The 11060-nt window shown below is 33.9% G+C and overlaps 1 protein-coding gene across 1 annotated transcript; it reads right to left on the bottom strand.

The window, feature by feature from the left end:
* Positions 1-4473: 4473 nt before the first annotated feature.
* LOC106767665 (GATA transcription factor 18) lies at positions 4474-6782 on the bottom strand. The gene is made up of 2 exons (XM_014652604.2): positions 5485-6782; positions 4474-5027 (listed from the first exon to the last, which is right to left on the bottom strand). Exons 1-2 carry the CDS (start codon positions 5920-5922, stop codon positions 4752-4754), a joined length of 714 nt encoding a protein of 237 aa, XP_014508090.1. The 5' UTR covers positions 5923-6782; the 3' UTR covers positions 4474-4751.
* Between the last annotated feature and the right edge of the window lie 4278 nt (positions 6783-11060).

Raw genomic sequence — 11060 nt, 5'->3', positions numbered from 1 at the left:
ATGTTGTTTGATTGAAAGAGTGTCTTGTAGGTTTATATATATGGCTTGATTTTGCAACATGATTGAGGGTATGTTATATTGTGTGTGAATTATAGTTTGAAAGTATGTACATATAAAGGTTATGATTGGTGTTGAATGTGACAAGTATGGTATGTTGATGATTCAAAGAGGATTGTGATTTGATTAAGGTGATTTGAATAGTATTAAAGTAAGATATCTAGGTGAGGTCATTTAGTGTTTAGAATGAATATATGAGGCTTCTTCATGGGGGGTTATCCTTAACACTCTAATGGTCTTTCATTCTAACTTAGAGAGGATTGACGCATGTGGTGAGAGTAGTAGGAGATCCTAGTGATAGGTGTTACATGGAGGCCTATTGCGCGATAACGGACTTACACTAATGTGTGGTAGGGTGAAACCCATTGGCAATGGCTTTGCAAAGCAGTAGAAGCCACCACAAGTGAACAATCCGCCTCAGATCGATATTCATTCTAAGTCCGAAAAAGTCTAGTGTGTCATAACATGATAGGATAATTTGTTTAATCAATTGTATGTACATGCCTTTCTATTTTAACTGTTGTATGATGAATTGTATGCTTTTGAAACCTAAATTACCCTTACTCTTGTATGTGTTGTATGTGTTGTGCTTTTCTCCTTGCGATGATCATCCACTTGGATGTGAGCAGAGAGAGATGAGGCTTTATTGGAGCAGACTTTGGAGGAGACTTATGCTGCTACTCCTAGTTCTTAGGATTCTTCATAGTTATTTTCCTTTATTTTGAAAGACTGTTTGTAAATAAAGTTTAGAGTCTTATAATTAGTATTTAGATTTAGACTAGTAAGTCTCATTTTGAGATACTTACTTCTATACTGCAAGTTTTAAATTCCAACCATATTTTGGAGGACTGCATACTTTAATACTATCATTTACTATTCTAACTATTTTCTCGTACTATAATAGCTTAATCCTATTATATGTTTAGTATAATGTTTGGGATGTCACATAATCATTTAGTAATGAAATATATTATATATTATGAATTTGTAATTATTTTATAGGTCTCACTCTATTGTCATATTTGGCTTAAAATAAAGGAAATTATGTCGAATTTCCTTTAAAATTTTGTGGTGCTTAATCGATCGGTCAAGTTATTCATTATGCTTTATTAAGCATTGTTGTTGCTTTGTATTGATTTTATAAGTGAATCTTAGCTTCGTATTTTAAGTTAAACAATTATTTTATTATTAATTATTTTGTTAAATCTTAAACTGTTTTGTAGGACAATTTTTTTTTTTTTAAAAAAAAAACTCATCATATCAATATGTATAGTGAAAGTCTCTTATTTAATTTTTATGAAACTTCAGTATAAGCACATTTTGTTTGTTTATGGGAACACACTTGATTCTTATGAATTTATCCGATCATTTTTATATCGTGTGCTTGCTCTCAAAATTTTCTGAAAATTATGAATGAGATTTTTGGAATCTAAATGAATTAAACACAAAAATGATGTTTTTTTAATAGGATTAAAGGACTCTCTTTTCAACCAAAAGTGATATTTACATTCATCATATTATTTAATTTTTTATAGAGTATTTGGAAGTTAGAGGTTAAATAAATTCAAGTTATGTTAAAAGAGTATGAGAAAAAAAGTTGAATCACTTTTGGAACTTCCAAAGGAAAAAAAATAAAAACTCATCTGATGATAATAAAAGATTTTACTATTCCTACATTAATTATATGAATGAGCAGGTATAAGTTATAGACATCATACAAAAACATCTTATGTATGAGTGATAGGTTCTCAAATAATTAGACTATATAAAGATAACAGTGAAGTGATTAATATTCTTAAAACTCGAATTAGACATATTTAATGAATTTCATGATAAGTGTTAATAGAGTTTTCATGAAGTTCATTTTTTTGTTTATGATATATTGGAGAGTGATTCAAAGATGTCTTAATATATCGAGTACACAAGATTCATATGGTTGTCATTAGTTTTATATTTGTAAATTTGAAGTGAAAATATGAATTAACTAATAAAATTTTCAGTTACTAGAATTTTTAAAGATATTACAAAATGATAATACATTGTAATTGTAAGACTATGTGTATTATAACAAGGGAGTTATATACTAGACTACAACTTCTCAATGAAGAAGTAGTGCTACACCTTGAATACAATGTGTGTAAGATTTAAACAGTATGTTTTACTATATTCAATATCCCTAATTGTAAAGAGTATGTTATGCTTTCAAAGTCTTCTACAAACAAACGAGCTCCTCTCTTGGACTCTCTTTCATCAACCATGCAGACATTGTAACACCTAGTTTGAACAGATTGATATAAACCAAGTTTTAAAAACACTGCAGAAAAGTTTTTGTTTTTTGTTTACGAGTCAAAATCAATAAATATCTTTTTCCTTTTTCCAATGATGTTTTCTAGACAAAACTCAAAACTGAAACATTCATACCAGAAAGAGGGTCTAAACCATTATAAAATGAGATGCACTTTACGAAATTTGACCACTAGGAGATGGCCAATGCTAGTAGATATAGGTTGTGTTATTTCAATGTTCATCCTTGTCCAGTCTTTCTTTTCATTCTTATGTTTCATTTTCATCTTCGGCTTTTGTAATATACAGGTCGTTCTTTTCATAAACACGTTCTTTTCATAAACATGTCTTTGCATTTAGAAGTACTTTTCATCATGAGCTGAAAGACAAAATAAATAACCTAAATTATAAGTTTGATTCCTTTGCCTTTCATATAGGTTGATATCAAGGAAGCTTGTTTTCCTTGATTTTTATTATTTTAATCTTCATATATTTTAAAAAAAATGTAATTTGGTCAGGTCCTTAATTTTATATATTATGTTTATTTGTTTTTATAGTTTAATCAATTAAATTAATTATTAATTATACCGTAAAAAATATGTTAGATATAAGGCTCAATGGAATTAAAATAAAAATAACAATAATTTAAAACTAAATCAAATTTGTAGTTTTCTTAGAAACTAAGATAAAAAAAAAAGTTAGAAAGAAAAAGAAACTCCATTATCCGAGGTTTGTGCTAAAACACTTCCATTCAAAACTTGCTTGGACCTTTTACCCGTTCCGTCATTTCATGTTTTTCTTTGAGCATATTTTCTAACCATCATAGGATTGACTACACATGTTAAACGAGCACACGGATAACCTCTCACTGATAACTTTTTTTTATATATTTTTTTTAGTTCATTATTTTGTGAAAACCAAAAAATACACTAATATGTATTGTTTAATAGCATAAAAAAATAAAAACATATTTTTGTTTAGGAGTGTCCATCTTTTATTGACAAAATGCAATGTAAAACAATATTATTTGATCCTTACTTGAAGAAGCTTATATTCTCCCGTGGAGGGAAAAGCTAAGTAGTAAACACCATCGTTTTCTTTTAGCAATTTAGTAGCTGAAACATTATTTCATATTATATTCGTGTGGTTCAATGGTTGTTGTGAATCAAAAAACCACATAACAAAGTGGGACATTGAAACGTTAACATCAAAATTTAATAAATATGATAGTACCCTTTTTTCTCTCGACCACATGTGCCGCGGAAACAATTGCATCAATCATACTATTGCACCACTTTTTTTTCTTCTGGTGCATTAAATATTAATAGTGCCATATTGCACCAGGATATATTTGTGTTGTAAGGTGGAATAACGTGAAAATTTTAAAAGAAATTTTTAGTCAATTATTGATTTTGTTAACATAAGAAAAGACAATTTTGATGAGTCGATTGGCAAAAGAAATAGTACCTCTAATGATGGTCGATTTGATGATGAAAAAAGTAGTCATAGTTGGCAGTCAGTGCAATGCAACTCTAACCGGACGGATTCGATGAAGTGCTCAAAAAGACATTTCAGTTTACTGTTCTGAACCGCAGGGTGTCCGGTTCAGAGAGAACAGTGATCCAACATACATATCCAACCGTCAGAATTATAACACCCGATTAAATGCACTAACCTCTCTCTCTCCCTTTCCCAAAATGTATCAAATCATCGTATGAATGGCTTTTGAAAATTCTCTCCACCACGTGGATAAGGAAATTGATATTTTGATATTATCTTATAAGTATAAAATTTAAGCGGAGACCATGAATATTAAAATTACTACCACTTTTATATTAAGCAATTATCTTCCATGGCTGATGGTATAGTATAGATAGAGAACTCAAAAAACGAGAAGGTGATAAGAGGGGGGAACCACTTCGGCTTAGAACACAACAAAATGGACCATAAAGCTATAATGGCTTTGCACCAAACACATCAAACGGTCCACATGCCAACACTGTCATGGTCATCATCAATACAGAATAGAATAATATACTATATAACGGAGAGTTCGAGAGGGAAAGTGAAGCAACAGAAAGGTAGGATTAACAAGTAACTGAAAGAGAAAGTTAAAGAACCAAGACCAAAGAAAAAGCAAACTAAGAACATAGAATTATCCCCTTCTCACTCCATCTTTCGCAGCAAGACGGAGTAAAGGAACCAAACAAAAAGGAAAAGGTCAAAAAAAAAAACATCACATTGACGAGACCATAATGCAACCATCGCAATCAAAAACATCTACATCACCATCGTAAAACGTCGACGTACACCTGTGTGGTCTTCTAACGTCAAGGTAGCTGCTACTCGCTTTTCTCATTTTTTTTCTCTCCCTATTATTATTAACGTATTAAGGATATCGCCATCGTTCATCATCTCGTGAAGTCGTGTACCATGCTCGTTCGGTCTGGAACGTTAAGGTTCCAAGAGAAGAACGGAATGCCATTCTCCGAATCTCTATCGTCCGAATCCTCCATGAAACGTAACTCGTTACCCATCTGCGAGTGTGAGTACCACGAACTGCTTTGGTTGCCGTACGAGCGAGACGATTCCATTACGCTGCCGGGAACCGCCGATGACGTGGCCGCGGCAGCCGATGCTCTTCTCTCTTCCTTCTTATATCTGATCCCGCAAGCATTGCATAGTGACTGCATCAATACAATTCAAACGCAACGTTAACAAAATTATTTTCAGGGTTTCAAAATACATCAGATTTTATCAATGTCTCAACATATTGTTGCAAATTCAACGATTTTAAAAATGTGTATATATATATATATATATATATATATATATGTACAGATACCAACTTATTTCTTTGGTGTTACTTTAAAACAATTAAAAAAAAAGCGTAATTATAAACCTGGTTACCAAGTAGAAGCTTTTGATGTTACTTTTATAAAATATGTCCAGTTCCATTTACCAAGGCACAACTTTGACATAAACAATTAACATAAGAAAGTGGTAGTGTCGTATATTCGTCTGGTCTGAAACATTTTCTACTGTTAATTGAAAATGATAAAATAATGTGAAGTTCGTAAATAAGACATACCGGGAAAATGAAGAATATGCTGTTAAGATTTGTTAATGAATGAATGTTTGTACCTTTGGGCCACGAGGACCGTTTCTCCAGAGGGGAGTAGAAGTGGTGTCGCAGTTGGCGCAGCGACGAGCGAGGAGAGGGTCGTTGTTGGAGGCGGCATTGGTTGCTCTGGTTGATTTATTGGTTTGAGATTGCGTGGTGTGTTTGGATTGCAGCAAGTCCCAGCGGAAGTTGGTGACGGAAGAGCGAGGTTCGTGGCGGTTCCGTAACTCCTCGCCTTCGGTGAAACGCGTGGAAGGGGTACCGAGGGAGAGCGTGCAGTCGACGGAAGAAGGAGAGGGTGTGTAGGAGGAATAGACATCATGTTCGTAATCATAATAGGGAGCGTGGGTGTTGGGCATAGAAAAGAGGATGGAGTAAGAGTTAGTTTCAGTGTGAAGCATGGTGCATGTGCAGGTGCCCATCACGTGACCCTGGGAGTTCCCGCAACAACGATGCATGATTGGGTTGGTGGTGTGGGAGGGGAGGCGATGGTGGGTTTAAGAAGGGATAAAGAGAGAGAAGTAGAAGGAGGAAGTGAAGTGTGGGTGCGAAATGTAATGATAAAACGTTTGAAATGTAAAGAGGGTAGGAAGCAGTGGAAAGAAAGAGTTAAAATGGTACGGGAGAAATGAGAAGTGGGTGTTGTCAGGTAGCTTTATAAGCTAATAAAATGGCGAAATACGAGTCAGCAGGTGCAGTCCACGTTGTCGTTAACTGCGAATAGAGAGATGCACAAATGTATGTGAAATATAATATAGTGGGGCATGAATGAAAATTATAAAGACATGGAAAAACAGAGAGGGACCCAGTGGCTGGGGTTGTGTTGGGGAGAAAGAAAGAAAGAGAGTGGTACTGAGTGAGAGTAGTCAGGGAGTGAGTGGAAGGAAGTGTTTGAGAGTTTCTATCTGCGGCACTGTTTGAGTTTATAAAAATTTCTCATGCATGATGTTAATTTATAGCAGAGAGAGGGGTAGCATAGGAAGTGTGTGTGGTGTGGTGAGGGTTTGGTCATTGGGTAGTCAAAAGTGGGCACGTGACAGTGGTAACAGTATTCGTCCACGGATCTGCCTTCTCCGATCACGAGGCTTTTTTAGTCGCAAACCCAATACATCAAAACCTCTGTCTGTATCCGTATCTCTGCCACTGCCATCCCCCAAGGAAAATGGAATAGTAGTAGTAGTCTTAGTAGTGTATCTATCTATCTCTATCTATCTATCCATCCATCCACCTTCCCACTCCCACGCTTTCTTCCCTTCCCCTAACACGCTCTAATCCCAATACTGCTAATTAACCACATACCACTGCTCTATACTATCCTATGCCCTTCCCCTTTCTTGGTAATACCATATATTAATTACCAAACCTTTCATATTCTGCAATTTCATTCATTCATTGACTCGGATAATTTAAAATTTGTTCACTAGATAGATCTGTTTTATAAGTAGCAATAATAAAATGATATAATTTAATTTTGGTGGGGGTCGGGTCTTTGATGAGTTGAGGTGGGATTGGTGGGGTTAGTGGCGGGTGTGCATATGTGCCAAGACTTATTATTATTATGATTTGAAGTTGAACAGAACAATGACCATTGTTTGTTTGAAATGGTAGAAAACATCTCCGTTAGTTGTTATAGGCCGTTCAATCCGTCAAATCTGCAGGAACAACAACACGACGACCAGTTTTTTCCATCCGTACTGTGAGGATCACGTGAATCCAAACACAAAGCCAAGTTCGTCAATTGTCATGATAGTAACCTCATGCCCCGAATCCAAACCCCATCACACCAACATTGCTTTTTAGGAGCAGTTGCTGATGGGGGCAACAGTATTAGTAGCCGTAGATAGAAGAAGAAGGAGAAGAAGAAAAACTGATCAAGAAGAGAAGATCCTGAGATTTGGATTGGAAAAAAAAGTAGGCCAAGAGAGAGAAATAGATAAAGGTATCCCAAATGAGATACCCTGCAATCATCAAAGCAACTCTGCCTGGCTTCTTACTTGGCTTCTTATGTGTCTAGTCCACTAGACAACAACACATTTCTATGGGTCAAAGATAGAAACTCCTATACCAAAAAGAAATAAAGCCTCTCTAAAATTTTTAAATCAAATCCGAATAAATTACTAAAACCAACCAAAAATGTCTTCAAAATTAATAAAATAACACAAAACGGACCCCACATTCATCATGCCCAAACCCTCTGGAATATCGATCAAAAGATTCAAAAACATTCACGGATAGAGAGAGAAAGAAAGAGAACAAGGAGAGAGAATCAGATCGTCTAGAGATTGATGAACCATAGTTCGACAAACGGGGACGACCACGCTTTCCAAAAGATGCCCTCTCTCTATTCGCTTTGTAAACTACGATTAGCCCAAGACGAAGGTTATGTTTTCATTTACACACATTTTCTACATCCTCACGCAACCTCCTCTTACGTGGATCATACTCTAGCACTCTCTCTTTCATCTCCTTTCATCATATTTTAAATACTTACTCTTTAATTCATCTTTTTCAAAACATCTAATCTAATATCCTCTTAACTTTCATGTGTAATTTTTAACACCATTTTTTCACTCCGAAGTTTGAGCCATTCCTCTTCTGCTCTGTCTGCTTCTGCTTCTGCTTCGCATGTGACGTGTGAAGGAATGTATGTATCTATCGCACACTCTTGTTTATCCTAAATAAATAAAGTTCCTATTAATCATTATCAGAGAGAACCTCGAACGAGGAGAAATATTTATATCTTTGGAGAACCGTATGTTTTATAGAAATTGTTTAAAACGTAATGCAGTGTATTTCAAAATAAATTAATGGTATTTTTTTTTTCCAAAATATGAGTTGAAGAGGAGAGAGCGTACGTGCATGCGAGTGGTGCAAGTAATGGTCACCGCCTCACAACCGCAGTTCTACACGGTCTTACATGTAATGCTCTCCCTAATCATGATTGTTGGATTTCATGGGACCCATCTGTCACAGTGTTTCACTTTCCCAATGTAAGAGGCCGATAAAAAAAGAAATAAAAATACCAATAATAATTACCCAAATCGTATCTAACACCTAATTCGACGAAAATCCTAAATTTGATTTACTGCCAACAATTAATATAATAATGCCAATAATATCGTCAATCTAGATGCCACGTGGGTATCGTGGGAGGGATTTGTTTGCATGCATGCATGCAAGTGTGTTAAACAACGCAGGTAGGCACATTTTAATATTATGATAATTATTATAGTATTAGTGGTGGTATTAATTATTATACGTATATTGAGGAAGATTAAATAAATAAGACAATAATTGGCATGGGAAGACATAAAATTGCATTCCTAAAAAGCAACAAGATACAACTGGAATGTCTGTCTTTCTCTCACTTGGGGGTTAGGGACAATTCACTTTGTTATAGTATATGTTTTTGGTCGAAATGTGATCCATAGAGAATGAAGAGAGAGATGTTGTTGTTGACGGGATCTTGTTTTTGCAGTGTGAGGTAATTGAAGAAATGGAATATGAAGAGTGAAAAAGGAGAAAAATAAAGTAGTAAAACGAAGGTGGAGGCTGTGGACCAACGTTTAGAAAAGGAGATTGTATTGTAAGAGAAACCCCTATTAAGTCATGCTACCCTAAGAAAGTTGAGTTGTTGTCAGTATCATAACATCTCTCAGCCTACAAACTGTAACCTCTAATTGTCTCCTCTAAGGAGATCTAACCTTTTGGTCAAAGCTGGTCTTAAACCACTGTGCATATACTATGCGCCTTAAAAGACCATTTCTTTATCTTTTCATTTATTATTATTATTATTATTAACTATATACTGTACCAGCCTCTCCATTCATTTTTAATTAACCCCAAACTACTTTCCAACACTTCCTAATTCGTTAACTGATCCCTTGCGTACTACCCACTTTTTCTTTTCTTCAAAACAAAATCCAAAACAATGTCCATGGAATTAAGATGCATTCTCGGATTCTGTGGAAATAAATTCATATTTATAAACCAAAATATTTAATTCAATTCATTGATTCTTCTGTCAGACATAAATTTATATATACTTCATTTCTGACAGACCCACAAATTACAACACACTTACAATTTTCTCACCCAACTTTATATTTTTAAACTTCGACTCTTGTAGGAAAATCATAACCACATAGATCTTAATTCATTAGTTCGATATATATTTCAATAATGCGTTCGTTGATTCACTTTCAGACAGCAATTAAAGAAATAGACAATTAACTAAAGTATAACTTTGAGTATTTTACTATTTGGTAAATTAACATCTTCCTCAAACTATTTTGTACTGTTTGATACATGAAAATATATAATTAAAATTTTCCCATAATATCCCTAAATGTGTAATGTAAATAGAATGTGTTACAAATAGAAGAGAAATTATATACAGAAAGAAGATTAGCATTAACAAATCCTACGTTTTTACCAAAGAAATAAAGAATGGGTCAAAAACATATGCATTCTCATTGAAACCTTTTGTCATTCTTGTGTTAGGAATATGTTAAAGAGTTTAGGAACTGGAAACTAAATGAAATATTAATTTATTTATAGGTAACTAATAAGATTTGATCTGTCTTGAAAAACAAATCTGTTATCTGTGTTGCAAATTTATTTTTCGACATTTACTTTATTTATGTTTTTGTCTCAACTTTATTTTATATTCTTGATTGAAAATCCTTTCTTCAATTCTTTATTTACGTATGATAATTTGTAATTAATTATTTTTCATCCTTAATATATAGTGATTTCAATTTAATATGAATATGTTCATAATGAATCATATGTTCTAGAGAGTTATTCCTTTTGGCAGAAACCTCCCTCCATTATGATCAAACAAAACTTAAAACTACGATTCAAACTTATTAATTTTTCACTACTAAGATTTTTTTAATGCTTTTTATTTTTAAAAGTCACCATGAAAAAAGCATTTGATGTATGTTATTTTGGACATTCAATATCCAATCCCGTCCCCACATCTTATCGAAAGACGTCAAATTGACATCAGATTACATATGAGACGTCACATGATGTTGGGTGCCACGTGGACTGGCGTCAAAATTGATGTCAGTTGCCACAAGACTGATGTTGACTTGCGTTGAACGCACCTCTGCCTTGTTAAGTAAAAAAAAGAAATTTAATCGGTGCAAATGAAATATAATATGTCCAAACAAAATTTAATCGATGCAAAATAATTTTAAACGGTGTAAAGTGGAAAAATATATAAACCTGCAACAACCATGGCGAATGCGAATGCAAGTGAAAGAAGAGGAAATAGTGAGAGAAATCGCGTAAGTGATGCTCGCTATTTCAGGTAAGGCATTGAGATCCCTTACTCAAAGCACTCAAAGTTGTTCTGAAGACTTGATGAGCTTCTTAATGATCCTCCATTATCTAAGTTTTATTAGACTCAAGTTAGTGACTTTGCGTAATATTATTGTAATAAAGATGATTAATCAAAATTAAATTACTTGACCTCATATATTTATAAATATTATAGTGAGTTTACCATTACGTCTAACCCATTAATCACTAATAAATGACTTTCATTATTTCTGTTAACCTCACATCAATGACTATTATTCTCATT

The sequence above is a fragment of the Vigna radiata genome, chromosome 7 (genome assembly GCF_000741045.1).
Source record: "Vigna radiata var. radiata cultivar VC1973A chromosome 7, Vradiata_ver6, whole genome shotgun sequence".
In the NCBI taxonomy this organism is placed as follows: domain Eukaryota; kingdom Viridiplantae; phylum Streptophyta; class Magnoliopsida; order Fabales; family Fabaceae; genus Vigna; species Vigna radiata.
Note: the sequence above shows the minus strand (reverse complement) of the source record. Positions and strands in the feature narration are given on the sequence as shown.

Excerpts from the sequence above, each read along its gene's own strand:
- LOC106767665 (XM_014652604.2), bottom strand. The coding sequence starts at position 5,922 with ATGCATCGTTGTTGCGGGAACTCCCAGGGTCACGTGATGGGCACCTGC. Across the intron at positions 5,028-5,484 it reads ACGGTCCTCGTGGCCCAAAG|TCACTATGCAATGCTTGCGG; the intron begins GTACAAACATTC and ends GTATTGATGCAG.